The 25576-nt window shown below is 37.6% G+C and overlaps 1 protein-coding gene across 7 annotated transcripts in view; it reads right to left on the reverse strand.

Moving 5' to 3' along the window:
- WRN (WRN RecQ like helicase) overlaps positions 1-25576 on the reverse strand; it is a 134469-nt gene that overhangs the window by 24319 nt on the left and 84574 nt on the right. For all 7 annotated transcript variants that reach the window (XM_055567137.1, XM_055567136.1, XM_055567138.1 and 4 more), the window contains 3 exons: positions 21119-21220; positions 20746-20838; positions 4198-4336 (listed from right to left, as the gene is read on the reverse strand). In XM_055567137.1, coding sequence (XP_055423112.1) covers positions 4198-4336; positions 20746-20838; positions 21119-21220 — 334 coding nt within the window. The remainder of the gene's footprint in view (positions 1-4197; positions 4337-20745; positions 20839-21118; positions 21221-25576) is intronic.

Consider the following 25576-nt stretch of genomic DNA (forward strand, 5'->3'; position numbering starts at 1 on the left):
ATGCTCTTCTAATCAGTAGGAGTCTCTTCCCCTTATGAGCAATAATCAGTGTGAATACTGTGTATGGTGTGAATAAATTTACACTGCCTTGTTTCCATGGCAATCCCCACACAGAAAATATTTCTGCTCTTCCACACAGAGCATTTTGCCTTAAAGGAACCATATTCCTTTTTCAACTAGAAATCCAAACTTACCCAAGTAACATTTTTGAAAAGTCAAAATACTTTTCAGCAACAAATGTCTAACAATTTTTTTCTCTGTGCGAGGCATCTTCCATTTATTACGTATGTTCCAGTTAACTTAATTTTCCAGGTTAACCCACAAACGAAGGAAACTGCTAAGGATGAGAAAGTTGCTATAGAGGACATGGGGACTTGGGCACTGATTTTTACAGAGCACACAATTTTACACACATTCTAACCAATCATAAACCTTTCTTCCAGTACCTCTAGATCATTCAACTTAAAAATACAAATTTAAAACTGCATGTGAACAGCATAATAAAACAGAAACAGCCCTAGAACAGCAGTTAGGAAAGCTGTCATTCATCCTGCTTCTGATACAAAGCAGACCTGAGGCAGCTCATTTAACTTCTGGGATTTTGTATCAACCATTGTGTAAAAGGTGGTAGAGTTAAACAATCGTTTTTCTCTAATAAGAGTCTTTATTTCTATGGGGCAACATCTCAAAAATGGAAATTATCAACCCGTTGTTTCCCTTTAAAAAGCAGGTTGGAAAAATCAGGGTACCAAATGATGCATCAAGGAATGTGGAAATCTACTAACAGATGGATGTGTGTTAAAATAAAGAAAATCATATCCCCAATCTTTAAACCACTATCAGGCTTCCCAAGTGGCTCAGTGGTAAAGAATCCGCCTGCCAATGAAAGGAGACTCAGAAGACACAGTTTTCGACCCCTGGGTTGGGAAGATCCCCTGGAGAAGAAAATGTCAAACCACTTCCATATTCTTGCCTGAGAAATCCCATGGACAGAGGAGCCTGGCAGGCCACAATCTACGGGGTCATAAAGAGTTGGACACAACTGAGTAACTGAACACACACACATGCTATCATGATACAGAAAACAAATTTGCCACTTCTCTGAATTAACGTCTTTAAAAAAAAATCACAGTTGCTTGTTGTAGAGGTTCTTCTTGCTGGGAATGCCACATTCCCCTCCATGCCTTCTTCCCTTGATCCATCTCTGAGCGCACATATCTACTCTTAGCATCCACAAAATGGAAAAACTACTCTAGTTTTGCAGCTACTAACAACCATTCTCTCTTCAGAATTTGAATAATACTTTAACCTATTCCTTTGCTCCTCATCTTTTTTTATGCTGCAATATACTTATTTCTTCTCAAGTAACATCTTCTATACTGGATAATAAGTTTCATCTAATTTCACTTTGAATTCCCCACAAAACAGAGTACAGTGCCTCACACAAAAATAGATGTTTAGGTTCTTCCATGACAGTCCAGTGGCTAGGACTCTGCACTTGGGTTGCCTGGGGCACAGGTTCAATCCCTGGTTGAGGAACTAAGATCTCTCATGCCCCTGAGGCACAGCCACACACACACACAACAAACATGTTTAATAACTAGCAGGAAAAAAAAAACAAAAAACAATTATAAACTCTTCACTGCTGAGGTTTTAATTTCCTGTGTTCTTAAAGTACAAAGTTCATAGTCTCTGTCTATATTAACTAATGTTTTCCTTTTGCTTCTTCCCCAGTCCCTTCAAGTCAAAGAAGTTCACAGCTACCATTTCAGGGCTTAAAAAAGTCATTTCTGGAACTGCTGTTCTATGTGAACAATCAGGCCAAAATATAAAGATAATTATCTCTAGGCATATATACCAATCTGATAAAATAACCTGTCCAGAAAATTAAATGGATAACCCTCTCCTGCTAGAAAGTTTGAAAATTATAAAGGGTGATTAAAACTACTGATAGTTTTCCAATGGCTGCATATAGTCAAAGCATCTTTTATCAAGTGTTCTCTAATTCTGGAGCCATGATAGGGTTCAGCACTTTAGTAATAAGAAAGAGGTTTCACTTAATCTCCTAATTATGCAAATTAATCATTATATCTGTTTTCTAATCAGTAAAATTAAGATAACTGCATATCTTAATACTATTCACAAAGGTGTTTAAAGATTTTTGGAAATCTCTTTATGTGGTGAGCTAGACCCCTAAAACAAATTTCCTTAGGCAACATTTCTACTATTTATTTTCCAACAAAACTTATGCTTTAAAAACAAAATTTCCCAGTGCACTGGGACAACCCTAAGGGATGGGATGGGGAGGGAGGTGGGAGTGGGGTTCAGGATGGGGTACACATATACAACCATGGCTGACTCATGTCAATGTATGGCAAAAACCACTACAGTACTGTAAAGTAATTAGCCTCCAATTAGAATAAATAAATTAATAAAAAAATTTTCAAACTATTCACAAACACCTGGATGGCCCGATTTATACTATTTGTAAACATCTTATGTAACAGAGGAAAATCATGTATAGCTGAAATACTTGTTTTACATGTACAAATATCTCTTTAAATAAACTCAAAGAGTTTCAAGTTTAAGGTGTTTAATCATCCCACAGATAAAAATTATCTATAAAGATATTAATTTTTCCTAAATTAGTTAAGGTGGACGATTCATTAAATTCTCAAAGGAGATACAATTATAATTTTTAAAATAATATCCCAGTAGATGCCAAGATCTCTGAAATAAGAGAGAAAAAACTTGCCTTATTTTCACTGTAGTTAATGTGTACACATTTTCGTTAAGTGGTACTTTTTAAAAAGTTTTACACCTTTATCTAGCAAGGGTAATATAAAATTTCACAAAGAATACACTTCTTAATTTGTAGACTCCCTGAAGAGACTGTCAGTATAAGTGGTCTGGCTTGGTTTTTAAATAATAGGTGAAATCTGATCCCTCTTGTGACCAGTTCAAGTTTGTCTAGGAGCCCACTTCCACTTATCTGTTGATACTGGATACTGCTGGGTTATACCAAATTAAAACAAGGCTAATTTTTATAAATTATACATTCAGCTGGGATACACAGGATTTGAGGATGACAGAGACAAAAAATTTTCATAGATCTCAATTATATTTAATCTGTTCCTTGCAACTTGAATTCTTTTATATAAAAAAATACTGCAGCACTCAGAGTTGCTAGTCCAAGTTCCTCAGGCAACACTTCTACCATTAGATTTCTAATCAAATCAAATCAAATTTTAAACTCCATCCAGAATCTAAAAATACCAGTACCTGAAGGTGACATGCTTCCGATCTTTCATTAAAAATATTTCACAACTGACTACCTTCAAAAATCTCTTTCCAAACAGAACCAAAACTCCGAAAGTAAATATTTACACAAGGTATTCAAGAATTTAACAAATAAATGCTGACCTAAATTATTTTCAGAATTCTACATACAAAGTGAGAATTTTAATCTCTACTTTTAGTATATTTTTAATAAATATACACGGTTGCAAAGGATTCTATCTCCCACTTATTTTTTTTTCAATTAATATCAATATATAAAACTTAACTTTACAGACTTGTAAATCAGGAATAAAATCATATAAACAAAAGAACTACAGAAAAAGCTCCTTGGCTGTAAGGGTCGTGACCTACTCATATTTGTACCTGCAGCTGTTAGCATAATGCTGGCACACTAATCACTCAAAAAAAACCCAAGTAGCTGAATTAACTGTTTTTCCATTAGTTAAGAAACAGAAAACTTTGTAGGAATTTTAAATGCTTCTGATAAAAAAAAAAGCAGAAGGAAAGAAAAAAACATACAACCAAATATTATAACTGAACTGAGACATTTACAAAAGATCACTAAAATTTTAAGTTACGCTCAAAAATTTTACTGCTTTTCAGGGCACCAAAAGACACAAATTTGTTCTACCTGTCCCTTGACACAATGAAAGTTAACTTTTCTTAATTATCCCAAAAAAGACAGCCTAGGGATTCATCCGACTGCAATGTAATAAACTAAGACAGACAGCCTGGAAGCATTCTTAATGACACACACAGGTTTTGTCAAAAGTAATGAATGCAGTGATGACCTGGAACTTAATATGACTCTGAGTTTCTAATAACTAAAGCCAAAGCTATAACCACAAAACAGCAAACCTCTGAAGAAAAGTACAATGGGAGTAAAAGAAGACTTACAGATCCTCGGAGAAATAAAATTGGAATCCCAATGCCGAACCTTCCTCCTAAGATGGTCACAGCAGATAAGAGCTGGAATGCTTGTGGCCCGAAGTCCTGTGTATTATCTGAGTCTTCAAGGGAAAAGCAGTGATCCAATCTAAATAAAAACAGTACGTTAAGGAAGTTTAGTCAAGCTATGTACCTTTAGAAATTAAAAGAATTAGTTGTAATAATAAGTAAATTGTAAAAAAAAAAAAAAATTCCAGTAAAAAACATTTCAAATGTGCCAACTGCTTCAGAAACTACAAAGAAAATTCAACACAGCAAAGAGCATGTGAAGTATGTAGAACATGAAATATAAGCTGTAATACAGCATCACAGGCATGTCATGTTGATGTTTCTCAAACCCTAGTGCCCCAGAACCCAAGTTTCACAGGAGGTACTTCAGCCCAAAAACAGAAGAGAAAAAGGTTCAAGCAGGCAGAAATGTAGGGTTATCACTTGAAGCGCTTCACTTGATCGATTGTATAAAAATGCTGGAATTTTGCATTAAGTTTTGGTGGAAGAAAAAGGGTTATTGCCCTCACTCCCCAAAAAAGTTTTGAACTGAACAAAAAAATCTCCTGTGCAATCAATCATTAGTTTAAAATCTAATCACTGTAAAATATGACCAAAGATGATAAACTGTTCATTTAAGACCATTTAGAAGTTAAATTCCTAAGCCATCCTTCAAGCAGATTTGAAATTATCATTAATACAAATGAAAATTCTTTATAGCACGTTGAGAACAAAAGAACTTAAGAGAAAATCTACTAACATGGCTCAACTACCTAATTCAGTTGCTTTCTTTATAATAAATATCTTTGAAATAACAATAAGAATATAGTCAGTATTCTAGATATATTTGAGGGAAAAAGGCTACACTTAGGTTTATTCTCTACAGTAACTATTTTAGCAAGATACTTCGCTCATTAATTTTCTTTTCTACTATGAGTATTTAAAGGTATCAAATTCCCATAAAGTACCACCTATGCTGCAGCATACAAGTTGTAGTATACATTACTGTAATGATCCCTAAGCTCTAAAAATGTTTTAATTTCCAGTTTGAGTTTTCCCTTGATTGATGAGTTATTGTAAAACATTATTTTAAATTTCCAAATGAATGAGAATTTTTCTGCTTACCCTCAGTTTACTTCTAATTCAGTTGCATTCTGGCCAGAAAATGTAGTGTGTTTGATATCAAGACACCAAAAATTTGAAACAGTCTAACACAGAGGTCAGAAAACTTTTCCTATAAATGGTCAAACAGTAAATAGCTTAGGCTTTGTGAACCATATGATCTCTGTGACACAACTACTTAGCTCAATTTTGCAAAAGAGTCACAGGTAACACATAAAAGTACACGTCTGGGTTCTAAAAAAACTTTATTTACGAAAACTGGCTGCGAGTGAATTTGGTCCGGGGGCCACAGTTTGCCAACCACTGCTTATAAATATGCTACCTATGTTTGAGAAGTAGTCTCTAATTCAGTGCTCCCCAGCCATCATGTTGCAAATGGATTATAACTGTGCTGAAGACTAATCCCTTCAGACCGTAGGGTTCTGAACACAATCGAGATTCAAGCAGCCTCGTGTGCTATACAAGTATTATCATTAACTATGTGGGTCATGAAGTAAAAATGTCTGAGACACATTACTCAAACTGCTTGATACAGGCTTCTCTATATACCACAAATTGATAAATCAAACTTGTTACTGTATTGACCAGATTACCTCTTGCTTCCTACTTTTTTATTTCTTAGCCTACCAAAAACTAAAAATTACATCAACCTCTCCTACTTTGGTGCATAGACTTGGATTACTGTGATATTGAATAGTCTGCCTTGGAAAAGAACAGAGATCATTCTGTCGTTTTTGAGACTGCAAAGAAGTTCTGCATTTTGGACTCTTTCGTTGACTATGAGGGCTACTCCATTTCTTCTAAGGGATTCTTGCCCACGGTAGTAGACGTAATGGTCATCTGAATTAAATTTGCCCATTCTGGTCCATTTTAGTTCACTAATTTCTAAAATGTAGAAGTTCACTCTTGCCATCTCCTGTTTGACCACATCCAATTTACCTTGATTCATGGACCTAACATTACAGGTTCCTATGCAACAATGTTCTTTACAGCATTGGACTTTACTTCCATCACCAGTCACATCCACAACTGAGGGTTGTTTTTGCTTTGGCTCAGCCTCTTCAGTCTTTCTGGTGCTGTTTCTCCCCTCTTTTCCAGTAGCATATCAGGCACTATTGACCTGGGGAGTTCATCTTTCAGTGTCATTATCTTTTGGTCTTTTCATACTGCTCATGGGGCTCTCAAGGCAAGAATACCAAAGTGGTTTGCCATTCCCTTCTCCAGTGGACCACATTTTGTCAGAACTTACCACCATGACCCGTCCATCTTAGGTGGCCCAACATGGCATGGGTCATAGTTGTATTCAGTTAGAGAAGGCTGTGATCCATGTGATAAGTTTGGTTAGTTTTCTGTGTAATCCAAGTATATATCCCAACCACAAATGCTGAAGAAGGTGAAGTTGAATGGTTCTATGAAGACCTATAAGACCTTCTAGAACTAATACCAAAAAAAGATGTTCTTTTCATCACAGGGGCCTGGAATGCAAAAATAGGAAGTCAAGAGATACTTGGAGTAACAGGCAAGTTTGGCCTTGGAGTACAGAATGAAACAGGGCAAAGGCTAATAGAATTTTGCCAAGAGGATGCACTGGTCATAGCAAACACCCTCTTCCAACAACACAAGAGACAACTCTACACATGGACATAACCAGATGGTCAATACTGAAATCAGATTGATTATATTCTTCACAGTCAAAGACGGAGCTCTAGACAGTCAGCAAAAACAACACTGGGAGCTGACCATGGCTCCGATCATGAGCTCCTTAATGTAAAATTCAGACTTTAACTGAGGCAAGCACGGAAAACCATTCAGGTATGACCTAAATCAAATCCCTTATGATTATACAGTGGATGTGGCAAATAAATTCAAGGGATTAGATCTGACAGAGTGCCTGAAGAACTATGGACAGAGGTTTGTGATGCTGTACAGGAGGCCGTGATCAAGAACATCCCCAAGAAAAAGAAATGCAAAAGGCAAAATGGTTGTCTGAGGAGGCCTTACAAATAGCTGAGAAAAGAAGAGAAGCAAAAAGCAAAGGAGAAAAGGAAATATATATACATCTGAATGCAGAGTTCCAAAGAATAGCACAAAGAGATAAAAAAGCCTTCCAAAGTGATCACTGAAAAGAACTAGAGGAAAACAAGAGAATGGGAAAGACTAGAGATCTCTTCAAGAAAATCAGAGATATCACAGGAACATTTCAGCAAAGATGGGCACAATAAAGGACAGAAATGGCATGGACCTAAAAGAAGCTGAAGATATTAAGAAGAGATGGTAAGAATACACAGAAGAACTATACAAAAAAAGATGTTTATGACCCAGATAACCACGATGGTGTGATCACTCACCTAGAGCCAGACATGCTGAAGTGGTAAGTCAAGTGGGCCTTAGGAAACATCACTATGAACAAAGTTAGGGGAAGTGATGGAATTCCAGCTGAGCTATTTCAAATCCTAAAAGATAATGCTGTGAAAGTGCTGCAGTCAATATGCCAGCAAATTTGGAAAACTCAACAGTGGTCACAGGATGGGAAAAGGTAAGTTTTCATTCCAATCCCAAAGAAAGGAAATGCCAGAGAATGCTCAAACTACTGCACAACGGCACTTATCTCACATGCTAGCAAAGTAATGCTCAAAATTCTCCAAACTAGGCTTCAACAGTACATGAACCAAGAACTTCCAGATATTCAAGCTGGATTTAGAAAAAGCAGAGGAACCATAGATCAAACTGCCATCATCTGTTGGACTGTAGAAAAAACGAGAATTCCACCAAAACATCTACTTCTGCTTCATTGACTATGCGAAAGCCTTTGACTGTGTGCATCACAACAAACTGGAAAATTCTTAAAGAGCTGGGAATACCAGACCACCTTACCTGCCTCCTGAGAAATCTGTATGCTGGTCAAGCAGCAACAGTTAGAACCAGACATGGATCGATGGACTGGTTCAAAATTGGAAAAGGAGTACATCAAGGCTGTATATTGTCATTCTGTTTATTTAACTTATATGCAGAGTACATCATGTGAAATGCTGAGCTGGATGAAGCACAGCTGGAATGAAGATTGCTGGCAAAAATATAGATAACCTCAGATATGCAGATGACACCACCCTTATGGCAGAAAGTGAAGAGGAACTCAAGAACCACTTGATTAAAATGAAAGAGGACAGTGAAAAAGCTGGCTTAAAACTGAACATTCAAAACACTAAGACCATGGCATCTGGTTCCATCACTTCATGGCAATCAGATGGGGAAACAGTGGAAACAGTGACAGACTTTATTTTGGGGGGCTCCAAAATCACTGAAGATGGTGACTGCAGCCATGAAATTAAAAGATTCTTGCTTCTTGGAAGAAAAGTTATGACCAACCTAGTTCAGTTCAGTTCAGTCGCTCAGTCATGTCCGACTCTTTGCAACCCCATGAATCGCAGCACGACAGGCCTCCCTGTCCATCACCAACTCCTGGAGTTCACTCAGACTCACGTCCATCAAGTCAGTGATGCCATCCAGCCATCTCATCCTCTGTCATCCCCTTCTCCTCCTGCCCCCAATCCCTCCCAGCATCAGAGCCTTTTCCAATGAGTCGACTCTTCACATGAGGTGGCCAAAGTACTGGAGTTTCAGCTTTAGCATCATTCCCTCCAAAGAAATCCCAGGGCTGATCTCCAGAATGGACTGGTTGGATCTCCTTGCAGTCCAAGGGACTCTCAAGAGTCTTCTCCAACGCCATAGTTCAAAAGCATCAATTCTTCAGTGCTCAGCTTTCTTCACAGTGCAACTCTCACATCCATACATGACTACTGGAAAAACCATAGCCTTGACTAGACGGACCTTTGTTGGCAAAGTAATGTCTCCGCTTTTCAATATGCTATCTAGGTTGGTCAAGTGGGCCTTAGACAACATTACTATGAACAAAGCTAGTGGAGGTGATGGAATTCCAATTGAGCTATTTCAAATCCTGAAAGATGATGCTGTGAAAGTGCTGCACTCAATATGCCAGTAAATCTGGAAAACTCAGCAGTGGCCACAGGACTGGAAAAGGTCAGTTTTTATTCCAATCCCAAAGAAAGGCAATGCCAAGGAACGCTCAAACTACCACACAATTGCACTCAACTCACACGCTAGTAAATTAATGCTCAAAATTCTCCAAGCCAGGCTTCAGCAATACGTGAACCGTGAACTTCCAGATGTTCAAGCTGGTTTTAGAAAAGGCAGAGGAACCAAAGATCAAATCACCAACATCTGCTGGATCATCGAAAAAGCAAGAGAGTTCCAGAAAAACATCTATTTCTGTTTTATTGACTATGCCAAAGCCTTTGACTGTGTGGATCACAATAAACTGTGGAAAATTCTGAAAGAGATGGGAATACCAGACCACATGACCTGCCTCTTGAGAAATTTGTATGCAGGTCAGGAAGCAACACTTAGAACTGGACATGGAACAACAGACTGGTTCCAAATAGGAAAAGGAGTACGTTGAGGCTGTATATTGTCACCCTGCTTATTTAACTTCTGTGCAGAGTACATCATGAGAAACGCTGGGCTGGAGGAAGCACAGGCTGGAATCAAGATTGCTGGGAGAAATATCAATAACCTCAGATATGCAGATGACACCACCCTTATGGCAGAAAGTGAAGAGGAACTAAAAAGCCTCTTGATGAAGGTGAAAGAAGAGAGTGAAAAAGTTGGCTTAAAGCTCAACAATCAGGGGGGAGGAGCCAAGATGGCGGAGGAGTAGGACGGGGAGAACACTTTCTCCCCCACAAATTCATCAAAAGAGCATTTAAACATCGAGTAAATTCCACAAAACAACTTCCGAATGCCGGCAGAGGACATCAGGCACCCAGAAAAGCAGCCCAACTCTTCGAAAGGAGGTAGGGAAAAAATATAAAAGACAAAAAAAGAGACAAAAGAGGGAGGGACGGAGTTCCGTCCCGGGAAGGGAGTCTTAAAAAGAGAGAAGTTTCCAAACACCAGGAAACCCTCTCACTGCCGAATCTGTGCCGAGCTTTGGAAGCACAGAGGGCAACATAAAAGGGAGGGGAAAAAAAAAATAAACAATTAAAAATCGCGGATTGTGAGCCCTACGGGAACTCCCCTAGCGGAGAAGCAGCGCAGATGCCTGCACACGGCATTAGCAAGCGGGGGCTGGGCAGGGAAGTGCGGCACGGGCTGTGTCCCTTAGAGTAAGAATCGGGCCGAATGTCCTGAGCGCTATCTGAGCGAAATAATTTGGGCTAGCAAACCAGACTGTGGGATATCTACCACGCGAAAAGCCAGCCCTAACCTAAGACACCGCCAGGCCCGCGCACAGAACAAAGGACTGAACAGAGATAGCCGGCTGCAGACCTCCCCCTCCGGTGACAGGCAACCAGAGCCGGAAGGGGGCAATCGCAGCCCCAGAGAGACACTATCTATAAAACTGTAAGCAGGCTTCTTTGCTAACTAAAACTTCTTGGGGGTCTGGACGGTCAACATCTGCCTGAGAAGGTGCGCGGGTTTTACACCCAGATAACCGAGGGGCGGGGAGGCGATAAGTCGCAGCATTGGCGCCCGCCAAGCACCTCATCGCCTGAGCTGCTCGACCTGGGAAGAACACAAAACGCAGGCCCAACCGAGTCTGCGCCTCTGAGGACTACCCGAGTGCCTGAACCTGAGCGGCTTGGACCTGGGAGCTCAGTCCAGGGCCGGCCTCTGATTGTTCCCGGCGGAACAACCTAGAGCCCAAGCAGTGTGGGCAGGGAGGTTACACGCGCCGTGAGCGGGGGCAGACCCAGTGTGGCCGAGGCACTTCGAGCGCACGCCAGTGTTATCTGTTTGCAGCATCCCTCCCTCCCTCCCCACAGCGCGGCTGAACAAGTGAGCCTAAATTAAAAAAAAAAAAAAAAAAAAAAAAAAAATAGGGTCCTCCACCGTCCCCTTTGTGTCAGGGCGGGAACCAGACACTGAAGAGACCAGCAAACAGAAGAAGCTCTAACAGAGGGAAACGCCTTGGAAGCTACAGGCCATAGATTAAAACCCTGTGGTTACTACGGATTACATAGGAAGGGGCCTATAGATCTTGAGAAATATAAGTCGGACTAAGGAACTGCCAAAAATGAACTGAACCCACAATACTCACAACAAAACCAGAGAAAGACCTAGATATATTTTTACTATTTTTACGATCAATCTTTCTTTCTTTCTTTTTTATTTTTTAATTAAAAAAAAAATTTTTTTAAGTCCTCTATTGTCCTTTAATTTTCACTTTTATAACTATTACTTTGCAAAAAAAAAAAAAAAGACCCTATTTTTTTTTTTTTTTTTCTTCTTCAGCAAACTTCATATATATATTTTATAATTTTTTGACTGTGGTTTTTTTTTTTTTTTTTTTTTTTTTTTTTTTTCTTTTTTCTTTTTCTTCTTTTCTTTAACATTGCATTTTTGAAATTCCAAACTCTACTCTAGATTTTTAATTTTAGCCTTTTGATATATGTTATCAATTTTGTACCTATAGTTTTTTTCATAATTGCTGTGACTTTTTTTTTTCCTCTGTTTCTTTCTCTTCTTCTTTTATATAACATCGTATATCTGCAATTCCAAACTCTACCCAAGATTTTTAATTTATGCTTTTTGGTATTTGATATCAATTTTGTACCTGTATTTTCTTTATAATTTTTGCGACATTGTTTTTGTTGGTTTGTTTGTTTTCTCTCTTTATTTTTCTTCTTCTTCTTCTTTTTTTTTTTTTTTTTTTTTTAACGTTGTATTTTTGAAATTCCAAACTCTACTCTGGATTTTTAATTTTTGCTGTCTGGTATTAGTTATCAATTTTGTACCTGTAGTTTCTTTATTACTTTCACGACCTTGTTTGTTTTTCTTTGTTCGTTTTTTCTCTCTTTCTTTTCCTTCTCCTTTTCATTAACATCGCATTTTTGGAATTCCAAACTCTACTCTAATTTCTAATTTTTGTTTTTATGTATTTGTCACCAATTTTGTACCTTTAAGAACCCAATCTTCAGGACCCATTTTTCACTAGTGTACGAGATTACTGGCTTGACTGCTCTCTCTCCCTTTGGACTCTCCATTTTCTCCACCAGGTCACCTGTATCTCCTCCCTAACCCCTCTCTACTCTACCCAACTCTGTGAATTTCTGTGTGTTCCAGACGGTGGAGAACACTTAAGGAACTGATTACTGGCGGGATCTGTCTCCCGCCTTTTCATTTCCCCCTTTTATCCTTCTGGCCACCTCTGTCTCCTGCCTCCTTCTTCTCTTCCCTGTATAACTCCGTGAACATCTCTGAGTGGTCCAGTTGTGGAGTGCACATAAGGAAGTGACTACTGGCTAGCCCACTCTCTCCACTATTGATTCCACCTCATCTCATTTGGGTCACCTCTAACTCCCTCCTCCCTCTTCTCTTCTCCATGTAACGCTGTGAACCTCTCTGAGTGACCCTCACAGTAGAGAAACTTTTCATCTTTAACGTAGATGTTTTATCAGTGGTGCTGTATAGAAGGAGAAGTTTTGAAACTACTGTAAAATTAAGACCGATAACTGGAAGTAGGAGGCTTAAGTCCAATCCCTGACTCCAGGGAACTCCTGACTCCAAGGAACATTAATTGACAGGAGCTCATCAAACGCCTCCATACCGACACTGAAACCAAGCACCACACAAGGGCCAACAAGTTCCAGGGAAAGACATAACAAGCAAATTCTCCAGCAACAAAGGAACACAGCCCTGAGCTTCAAGATACAGGCTGCCCAAAGTCACCCCAAAACCATAGACATCTCATAACTCATTACTGGACATTTCATTACACTCCAGAGAGAAGAAATACAGCTCCATCCACCAGAACATCGACACAAGCTTCCCTAACCAGGAAACCTTGACAAGCCACCTGTACAAACCCACACACAGCGAGGAAACGCCACAATAAAGAGAACTCCACAAACTGCCAGAATACAGAAAGGACACCCCAAACTCAGCAATTTAAACAAGATGAAGAGACAGAGGAATAGCCAGCAGATAAAGGAACAGGATAAATGCCCACCAAACCAAACCAAAGAGGAAGAGATAGGGAATCTACCTGATAAAGAATTCCGAATAATGATAGTGAAATTGATCCAAAATCTTGAAATTAAAATGGAATCACAGATAAATAGCCTGGAGGCAAGGATTGAGAAGATGCAAGAAAGGTTTAACAAGGACTTAGAAGAAATAAAAAAGAGTCAATATATAATGAATAATGCAATAAGTGAAATTAAAAACACTCTGGAGGCAACAAATAGTAGAATAACAGAGGCAGAAGACAGGATTAGTGAATTAGAAGATAGAATGGTAGAAATAAATGAATCAGAGAGGATAAAAGAAAAACGAATTAAAAGAAATGAGGACAATCTCAGAGACCTCCAGGACAATATTAAACGCTACAACATTCGAATCATAGGGGTCCCAGAAGAAGAAGACAAAAAGAAAGACCATGAGAAAATACTTGAGGAGATAATAGTTGAAAACTTCCCTAAAATGGGGAAGGAAATAATCACCCAAGTCCAAGAAACCCAGAGAGTCCCAAATAGGATAAACCCAAGGCGAAACACCCCAAGACACATAGTAATCAAATTAACAAAGATCAAACACAAAGAACAAATATTAAAAGCAGCAAGGGAAAAACAACAAATAACACACAAGGGAATTCCCATAAGGATAACAGCTGATCTTTCAACAGAAACTCTTCAAGCCAGGAGGGAATGGCAAGACATACTTAAAATGATGAAAGAAAATAATCTACAGCCCAGATTATTGTACCCAGCAAGGATCTCATTCAAGTATGAAGGAGAAATCAAAAGCTTTTCAGACAAGCAAAAGCTGAGAGAATTCTGCACCACCAAACCAGCTCTCCAACAAATACTAAAGGATATTCTCTAGACAGGAAACACAAAAATTGTGTATAAATTCGAACCCAAAACAATAAAGTAAATGGCAACGGGGTCATACTTATCAGTAATTACCTTAAACGTAAATGGGTTGAATGCCCCAACCAAAAGACAAAGACTGGCTGAATGGATACAAAAACAAGACCCCTGCATATGTTGTCTACAAGAGACCCACCTCAAAACAGGGGACACATACAGACTGAAAGTGAAGGGCTGGAAAAAGATTTTCCATGCGAATAGGGACCAAAAGAAAGCAGGAGTAGCAATACTCATATCAGATAAAGTAGACTTTAAAACAAAGACTGTGAAAAGAGACAAAGATGGTCACTACATAATGATCAAAGGATCAATCCAAGAAGAAGATATAACAATTATAAATATATATGCACCCAACACGGGAGCACCGCAGTATGTAAGACAAATGCTAACAAGTATGAAAGAAGAAATTAACAATAACACAATAATAGTGGGAGACTTTAATACCCCACTCACACCTATGGATAGATCAACTAAACAGAAAATTAACAAGGAAACACAAACTTTAAACGATACAATAGACCAGTTAGACCTAATTGATATCTATAGGACATTTCATCCCAAAACAATGAATTTCACCTTCTTCTCAAGCGCACATGGAACCTTCTCCAGGATAGATCACATCCTGGGCCATAAAGCTAGCCTTGGTAAATTCAAAAAAATAGAAATCATTCCAAGCATCTTTTCTGACCACAATGCAGTAAGATTAGATCTCAATTACAGGAGAAAAACTATTAAAAAATCCAACATATGGAGGCTGAACAACACGCTGCTGAATAACCAACAAATCACAGAAGAAATCAAAAAAGAAATCAAAATTTGCATAGAAACGAATGAAAATGAAAACACAACAACCCAAAACCTGTGGGACACGGTAAAAGCAGTCCTAAGGGGAAAGTTCATAGCAATACAGGCACACCTCAAGAAACAAGAAAAAAGTCAAATAAATAACCTAACTCTACACCTAAAGCAACTAGAAAAGGAAGAAATGAAGAACCCCAGGGTTAGTAGAAGGAAAGAAATCTTAAAAATTAGAGCAGAAATAAATGCAAAAGAAACAAAAGAGACCATAGCAAAAATCAACAAAACCAAAAGCTGGTTCTTTGAAAGGATAAATAAAATTGACAAACCATTAGCCAGACTCATCAAGAAACAAAGGGAGAAAAATCAAATCAATAAAATTAGAAATGAAAATGGAGAGATCACAACAGACAACACAGAAATACAAAGGATCATAAGAGACTACTATCAACAATTATATGCCAATAAAATGGACAACGTGGAAGAAATGGACAAATTCTTAGAAAAGTACAACTTTCCAAAACTCGATCAGGAAGAAATAGAAAATCTTAACAGACCCATCACAAGCACGGAAATTGAAACTGTAATCAAAAATCTTCCAGCAAACAAAAGCCCAGGTCCAGACGGCTTCACAGCTGAATTCTACCAAAAATTTAGAGAAGAGCTAACACCTATCCTGCTCAAACTCTTCCAGAAAATTGCAGAGGATGGTAAACTTCCAAACTCATTCTATGAGGCCACCATCACCCTAATACCAAAACCTGACAAAGATCCCACAAAAAAAGAAAACTACAGGCCAATATCACTGATGAACATAGATGCAAAAATCCTTAACAAAATTCTAGCAATCAGAATCCAACAACACATTAAAAAGATCATACACCATGACCAAGTGGGCTTTATCCCAGGGATGCAAGGATTCTTCAATATCCGCAAATCAATCAATGTAATACACCACATTAACAAATTGAAAAATAAAAACCATATGATTATCTCAATAGATGCAGAGAAAGCCTTTGACAAAATTCAACATCCATTTATGATCAAAACTCTCCAGAAAGCAGGAATAGAAGGAACCTACCTCAACATAATCAAAGCTATATATGACAAACCCACAGCAAACATTATCCTCAATGGTGAAAAATTGAAAGCATTTCCTCTAAAGTCAGGAACAAGACAAGGGTGCCCACTTTCACCATTACTATTCAACATAGTTTTGGAAGTTTTGGCCACAGCAATCAGAGCAGAAAAAGAAATAAAAGGAATCCAAATTGGAAAAGAAGAAGTAAAGCTCTCACTGTTTGCAGATGACATGATCCTCTACATAGAAAACCCTAAAGACTCCACCAGAAAATTACTAGAACTAATCAATGACTATAGTAAAGTTGCAGGATATAAAATCAACACACAGAAATCCCTTGCATTCCTATACACTAATAATGAGAAAACAGAAAGAGAAATTAAGGAAACAATTCCATTCACCATTGCAACGGAAAGAATAAAATACTTAGGAATATATCTACCTAAAGAATCTAAAGACCTATATATAGAAAACTATAAAACACTGGTGAAAGAAATCAAAGAGGACACTAACAGATGGAGAAATATACCATGTTCATGGATTGGAAGAATCAATGTAGTGAAAATGAGTATACTACCCAAAGCAATCTATAGATTCAATGCAATCCCTATCAAGCTACCAACAGCATTCTTCAGAGAGCTAGAACAAATAATTTCACAATTTGTATGGAAAAACAAAAAACCTCGAATAGCCAAAGCGATCTTGAGAAAGAAGAATGGAACTGGAGGAATCAACCTACCTGACTTCAGGCTCTACTACAAAGCCACAGTTATCAAGACAGTATGGTACTGGCACAAAGACAGAAATATAGATCAATGGAACAAAATAGAAAGCCCAGAGATAAATCCACGCACATATGGACACCTTATCTTCGACAAAGGAGGCAAGAATATACAATGGATTAAAGACAATCTCTTTAACAAGTGGTGCTGGGAACTCTGGTCAACCACTTGTAAAAGAATGAAACTAGAACACTTTCTAACACCATACACAAAAATAAACTCAAAATGGATTAAAGATCTAAACGTAAGACCAGAAACTATAAAACTCCTAGAGGAGAACATAGGCAAAACACTCTCTGACATACATCACAGCAGGATCCTCTATGACCCACCTCCCAGAATATTGGAAATAAAAGCAAAAATAAACAAATGGGACCTAATTAACCTTAAAAGCTTCTGCACATCAAAGGAAACTATTAGCAAGGTGAAAAGACAGCCTTCAGAATGGGAGAAGATAATAGCAAATGAAGCAACTGACAAACAACTAATCTCGAGAATATACAAGCAACTCCTACAGCTCAACTCCAGAAAAATAAATGACCCAATCAAAAAATGGGCCAAAGAACTAAATAGACATTTCTCCAAAGAAGACATAAAGATGGCTAACAAACACATGAAAAGATGCTCAACATCACTCATTATCAGAGAAATGCAAATCAAAACCACTATGAGGTACCATTTCACACCAGTCAGAATGGCTGCAATCCAAAAGTCTACAAGTAATAAATGCTGGAGAGGGTGTGGAGAAAAGGGAACCCTCTTACACTGTTGGTGGGAATGCAAACTAGTACAGCCACTATGGAGAACAGTGTGGAGATTCCTTAAAAAACTGGAAATAGACATGCCTTATGATCCAGCAATCCCACTGCTGGGCATACACACTGAGAAAACCAGAAGGGAAAGAGACACGAGTACCCCAATGTTCATCGCAGCACTGTTTATAATAGCCAGGACATGGAAGCAACCTAGATGTCCATCAGCAGATGAATGGATAAGAAAGCTGTGGTACATATACACAATGGAGTATTATTCAGCCATTAAAAAGAATACATTTGAATCAGTTCTAATGAGGTGGATGAAACTGGAGCCTATTATACAGAGTGAAGTAAGCCAGAAAGAAAAACACCAATACAGTATACTAACGCATATATATGGAATTTAGAAAGATGGTAACAATAACCCTGTGTACGAGACAGCAAAAGAGACACTGATGTATAGAACAGTCTTATGGACTCTGTGGGAGAGGGAGAGGGTGGGAAGATTTGGGAGAATGGCATTGAAACATGTAAATATCATGTATGAAATGAGTTGCCAGTCCAGGTTCGATGCACGATACTGGATGCTTGGGGCTGGTGCACTGGGACGACCCAGAGGGATGGAATGGGGAGGGAGGAGGGAGGAGGGTTCAGGATGGGGAACACATGTATACCTGTGGCGGATTCATTTTGATATTTGGCAAATCTAATACAGTTATGTAAAGTTTAAAAATAAAATAAAATTAAAAAAAAAAAAAAAAAAAAAAAAGCTCAACAATCAGAAAACAAAGATCATGGCATCTGGTCCCATTGCTTTATGGGAAATAGATGGGGAAACAGTGGAAACAGTGTCAGACTTTATATTTTTGGGCTCCAAAATCACTGCAGATGGTGACTGCAGCCATGCAATTAAAAGACGCTTACTCCTTGGAAGGAAAGTTATGACCAACCTAGATAGCGTATTAAAAAGCAGAGACATTACTTTGCCGATAAATGTTCATCTAGTCAAAGCTACAATTTTTCCAGTAGTTATATATGGATGTGAGAGTTGGACCATAAAGAAAGCTAAGCACTGAAGAATTGATGGTTTTGAACTGTGGTGCTGGAAAAGACTCTTGAGAGTCCCTTGGGCTGTAAGGAGATCAAATACTAAAGGAAATCAGTCCTGAATATTCATTGGAAGGCCTGATGCTGAAGTTGAAGCTCCAATACTGTAGCCAGATGATGCGAAGAACTCACTGGAAAAGACCCTGATGCTGGGAAAGACTGAAGGCAGGAGGAGAAGGGGACAAGAGAGGATGAGATGGTTGGATGGCATCACCGACTCAATGGACATAATTCTGAGCAAGCGCCGGGAGTTGGTGATGGACAGGGAAGCCTGGCGTGCTGCAGTCCGTGGGGTCGCAAAGAGTCGCACATGACTGAGTGACTGAACTGACCTGAACTAAACTACTTTGATGGTAAATGTGTTGACTTTTTTCCAGCTATTATGTCAGTTGGGTGCTTTACATATTTGTAGGGGTTTTCTTGTTTAAAGTGCCAATAAGAATTTTCAACGAACTGGTCCATTTCATCTAAATTACTGAATGTATGTGCACTGAATTATTCATAGTGTCTTCTCGTTATCCTTTTAATGTCTGTGAAATTCCTCTTTCATTCTAGATATTGGTAATCTGTCTCTTCTTTTTCTTTTTTTTTTCCCTTTTTAGGAGTCTCTATCAATTTTATTGACCTTTTCAAAGAATAAGCTTTTGAGTTCAGTGTTTTTCTCAATTGTTTTCCTGTTTTCTATTTCACTGATTTAGTCCCTTATCTTTACTCTTTCCTTTTTCTTTTTTGCTTCCTTTAAGCTTACTTTACCCCTATTTGCTAGTTTCTTAAGGTAGAAGTTTAATAACTAATTTGAAATCTTTCTTCTATTGTAAGTATTTAATGCTCTAATTTTCCATTTCAGTATCACTTTAGTTTTATCCCATACAATTTGCATTTTCATTTCATTCAGTTCAAAATATTTTCTGACTGAACTTGTGACTTTCTCTTTGACTAATGGATTATTTAGTAGTGTGTTGCTTAATTTCCAAGCATTTGGAGACTTGCCTCTTATCTTTCTATTGATTTGTAGTTTCATTCCATTTTAGTTAGAAAATATATTCTGTATAAATACAAATCTTTTAAATGTGTTAATACTGGTTTTATGACCCAAAATACAGTCTGTTTTCATGAACACTTGCACCTGAAAAGAATGTGTAGTTCCTGTTGACAAATGGTCTATAAAAGTCAATTAGATCAGATTTCAGACCTGTTAATCCTTACAAACAGCATGAGCCAATTCCTTAAAATCAACCTCTCTCTCCCCTTTATTCTCATTCTCTGTGTATATGTGTGAGTATGTGTGCATACACAAAGGTGATATGTTTCTCTAGAGAACCCTGACGGACACATTCGTAAACTGACCGTTTTATCATCATGTAATATCCTTCTGTAACCCTGGTAATATTTTTTCTCCAAAATCTTCATTATCTGACATTAAAAATACTCCAGCTTTCTTTTGATTAATGTCTTCATGGTATACAGTTTTTTATCTTTTTTTTTTTCAATTCTTATTTATTTTTTAATTGGAGTTTAACTGCTTTACAATGTATGTATCCTTTTATTTTTAATTAACTTATATAATTATACCTGTAGTGAATATTTTGTGGACTGCATATGGTTAGGTCATATTTTTAAACCAATTCTAACAATTTCTTTAAATGGAGTTTTTAGACAATTTACATTTAATATAACTATTGATATGTTTAGATTTAGGTCTACCATCTTATTGGTTTACCTCTTTATAAAAGTAAAATGTTGTAATACTGCTTGCTTTGTCCTCTTTTTAAATAAATAAATTCATTATTTAGTTTTTTTTAAAAAACTGCAATACATATCATTCAATAAAAAAACAATTTAAAAGCATTTGAAAAGGAAAAGAAAGAAACAAAGGAAGATTTTTAGAATGTCCATTTAGAAGAAAAAGGTACCTGGACTTGCAATTATCACAGCAGTTTTCAGTTCCCATAATTCCTATGGAGGCCTTTCGTAGTTGTTTGTCTTCAAAATGAGACAAGATGATTCTACCCACAAGAAAATTTAAAATGAAATAAAAGAACAAAAACATATATGTTAAATTCATTGTTGAAAATAGTGAGAAATCAACATTAACTGACTCAGCTGGGATCTCATTATTTGGCTTCACTTTATTGAGGCACAAAGAAAGTTGACTTAAAAATTCAGCACATATGTAACACCAGCAAATATTTTCTAAGTATTTCTAATTATTCTGTGAAACATTTTTCTTAAGAGTATCATCTATATATCCTTGTTATTGAGTGATATAAAATAAACAATACTTACTGTCGCCTACACTTGCTGGAATAAAGATATTTTTCCATCTTTCCCATCATCTTTAATTTGTATGATCGAAACTTTTCATTGCGTATCTCACTAAGGAGGCACCTGTCAATTAAAAATATCACAGTAATATTAAAATTGTATTAGCACTTTATTTCATTTATTTATTACTGCTTATTTTTTGTAACCTAAAACATCCACACCACTAACAAGATAAAGAATATTTCTATCATCTCAAAGTTATTGGATCCCTTTCCAGTCAATGCCCCCACAAAAGCTAGGCATTTTTCTGATTTTTTATGAAAATTGCCTTTGAAAGAATGTCACCTATGTCCAAATATCAACTGTTTCATTGCCTATTAAAAACTGGTTAACACTCTAAAGGTTTTCACTTTGGCTTATATGCTACTTCCTTTTTTGGCAATCGTTCTACTGTTCACGAATTTTTACATTTTTCCAGTAAAAGATTATTCTTAAAGTTATTTTACATGAGAAACTAAGGCATCTAATCTATATAAGGAATACTGAAAACACTCATGATCCAAATATGAGCCTTTACCACTTCAGCTCTTCAGAAAACCTCTCAGCCTTCTAAAAACTACCTTTTTGTATTATGGGGTTTTACCGGACATCACTGCACATGGAACAACTGACTGGTTTCAAATTGGGAAAGGAGTTCGTCAAGGCTGTATATTGTCACCCTGCTTATTTAACTTAAATGCAGAGTACATCATGCGAAATGCTAGGCTGGATGAAGCATAACTGGAATCAAGATTGCCAGGAGAAATATCAATAACCTTATATGCAGATGACTACCCTTATGGCAGAAAGCAAAGAAGAACTAAAAAGCCTCTTGATGAAAGTGAAACAGGAGAGTGAAAAATTTGACTTAAAACTCAACATTCAAAAAACTAAGATCATGGCATCCGGTCCCATCACTTCATGGCAGATTGATAGGTAACAATGGAAACAGTGAGAGATTTTATTTTTTGGGGCTCTGAAATCACTATAGATGGTAACTGCAGCTATGAAATTAAAAGACACTTGCTCCTTGGAAGAAAAGCTATGACCAACCTAGACAGCATATTAAAAAGCAGAGACATTCATTTCTTTGCCAACAAAGGTCCGTCTAGTCAAAGCTATGGTTTTTCCAGTAGTCATGTATGGATGTGAGAGTTGGACCATAAAGAGAGCTGAGTGCCAAAGAACTGATGCTTTTGAACAGCGGTGTTGGAGAAGACTCTTGAGGGTCCTATGGATAGCAAGGAGATCCAACTAGTCAATCCTAAAGGAAATCAATCCTGAATACTCACTGGAAGGACTGACGCTGAAGCTGAAACTCCAATATTTTGGCCACCTGATGAGAACTGACTCACTGGAAAAGACCCTGATGCTGGGAAAGATTGAAGATGGAAGGAGAAGGGGACGACAGAAAATGAGATGGCTGGATGGCATCACCGACTCAATGGACATGAGTTTGAGTAGGCTCCAGGAGTTGGTGATGGACAGGGAAGCCTGGCGTGCTGAAGTCCATGGGGTCACAAAGAGTCGGACACGACTGAGCCACTGAACTGATTGACCAGACATCAGAAAATTATCAAAATAAAGTTCCTTCCTCAAACTTGTTTTCCCATAATGCTGAATTTATATAAACTTTTAAAATAACACGAAAGACTTTTTTTTTAAGTACTGCTGCTATACCTTATGCTGACTCTCTTAATTTTACTCTTATATGAAGAAATTCCATGACTATCACATATTAGATGATGAGAATCTCCCAAATAGTTTTTGCATATCTTTCCAGGAATATATATATAAGTCTGAGTTGAACAGGTTACAAATACTTCAAAAGAAAACAACACAACCTACAAGATCTAGGTGATAATACTTCTCCTCATCAAAAGGGAACTGACTCACTCATATTTTGACTATACCACCTTCAGACTGATAAAAATACTGATAGAAGTACAATTCTTAAGGATGATACCAAAAGGGAATCCAGTTAAGAGAATTCTGGCAAGTCTGAACACACAAATGACCTCTGATTCAAAAACTTTCTTATCCTTTGACACTACCAACCACCGTGCCCATCCATGTAATTTCTCTAAAAAGTCTCTTCCCACAACTGACTCTAGTTCCTAGTTCAGCCATCCAATCTCATTCCTAGCTCCTGGGCTAAAAATTCAGGCCCTATTTTGCAATGATTTGTTTAAGTCACCTCCTTTTCCTCAGAAAGAACAAAGGAAGCAAATGCCCACACTCTGAGAACAAGATCCCTCATTTTTGGTTCCAATGACCAATCTTTAACACATCAGTTTTGCTAACAAATTGAAGGAAATAAAATAACAAGTTTCTAACAACAAATCAAATGAATATTTGTTCTTCTTCTGGGACCATCAAAATAGTTAAAGTATAATATTCCACAGAATACAAAGAAGTTGAAAAAGAATAAATATTCTGAAAGCAATACCCTAACTAGAAATCAGTTGGAGCCAGTGGAAGATTTATTAAACTGAGATTAATTTGCAAATTATTCCCTTTAAACAAAGATTACAGTAACTATCTGGGTTTTGACTGTTTCAAATAATGACTAGCAACTGTAGACACTGAGACTTTGCCAACGGTATGGCTTCTACGATAAAAAAATTTTAGTTGCATATTTACACTGATGACCAGACAAGTTTCTTCTCTTAGTCACAGGATTCTAGCATAAGACAGGCTCTAAACATTTCATGAATTACAGTGATCTTTTCATTCGAAAATCAGCTATTCCATTTATTCTAAAACTCTCTTTTCTCTAATAGAAGAGGTTTGTCATAGGATAGCACAGATTTGGGCCTCGACCCTTGCTGAAATATTTTTTTATGCTGATTAACCCTATAGTTTTATTTCCTTTAGTATGGACACAAAGAACAACCTGTCTGTATTAAAGATTCAAGTATGGGTTTTCTGGCAACACTATTTGATTACTACTCACTGTTAACCTCTGTTAAATCTTAATGAGATAACCATTTAATATATCTTTGAGACTCAGATAAACAGAAACTGTATCCACTGATGAACCGGCCAAGCCACAATACAGAACTTAAGTTGTTAAGTCTTCAGCATCTTTAACACAAAGCACAAATAAAATCAGAACTGGTAGGAATCAACTTATGTTTGATACAATCCCAAATGTTTTTAACAACCCCAAATTTAATAGTGGTATGCGAAGCTGTGTTCTATCCCAATTACTTTAAATTAGTTTATAAAAAGCTTTACAAAGACACTAATGTCAAAAGCACAACCATAAGAAACAAAAGCTACTGACTACTCCTAAAAGGAGAGGCTTAAAATTTATAGCCAACATTCCTACCTAATTAATCCCTACTCTTCTCTCATACCTCAAGTTAACTCATTAGTTCCTCACGGAAGCCTTACCTGATCTTTATAAGTGGGTAAACACACGCCCAATATTACACTGGCTGCTCAAGGCAATTTCCTTCATAGCACGTAGTAGCTACACCGTTACACGTATTTGCTCGATCCTCTCCAAAAGAACTTTTGGTTATTGAAATTTTCAAACACAAACAGAGCAGTAAAATGAACCCTATGTACCCACAGTTGTATGATTCTGTGATTAAGATCTGTCATTCCCATTATATAGTAAACTCTATAAAAACAGGTACTATTTATCTGCTGCTACTCTGCTAAGTCGCTTCAGTCGTGTCCGACCCTGTGCAACCCCATAGACGGCAGCCCACCAGGCTCCCCCGTCCCTGGGATTCTCCAGGCAAGAACACTGGAGTGGGTTGCCATTTCCTTCTCCGATGCATGAAAGTGAAAAGTGAAAGTGAAGTCGCTCAGTCATGTCTGACTCTAGCGACCCCATGGACTGCAGCCTACCAGGCTTCTCCGTCCATGGGATTTTCCAGGCAAAAGTACTGGAGTGGGTTGCCATTGCCTTCTCCGGTACTATTTATATCTGCTTTTATTTACCATTGGATACTCAGCACAGAGCATAATGCTTGGGACATAGTGTTAAAAAAAAATTGCTGAGCACTAAATAAAAATAAAAACTGTATTAGATAAGCACTCTCACCATTTTAATAAAATGGGCTAATAAGTCCACCACATACATGTTTCTTAACTTTTTTTCCCTATGGGTAAAGGAATAAATTGGTAAATCCTGCCACTAAAATTCTGCAAGATAAAGTTTTCCTTTCAACATCAATCTCACAGAACATAAGTGCCAACAAAATACCTGTTTAGTATTTAAGTAGTAAGGCTTTCCTGCCTCTAAACACTAAGCACAATATTTTTCCATGGCAGTCAGTCAGTACAGAGCAACATGATCACTCAGACGGGCAAGGAGAGCGGACATGCTCTCACAGAACAAACAAAAGAAACAAAAATGGTAATTAGAGCCAAACTGGAATTGACAGAAGTCATTTGGAATAAGCACCATGGCAGCATGAGAAA

The sequence above is a fragment of the Bubalus kerabau genome, chromosome 2 (assembly GCF_029407905.1).
Source record: "Bubalus kerabau isolate K-KA32 ecotype Philippines breed swamp buffalo chromosome 2, PCC_UOA_SB_1v2, whole genome shotgun sequence".
Classification (NCBI taxonomy): Eukaryota; Metazoa; Chordata; class Mammalia; order Artiodactyla; family Bovidae; genus Bubalus; species Bubalus kerabau.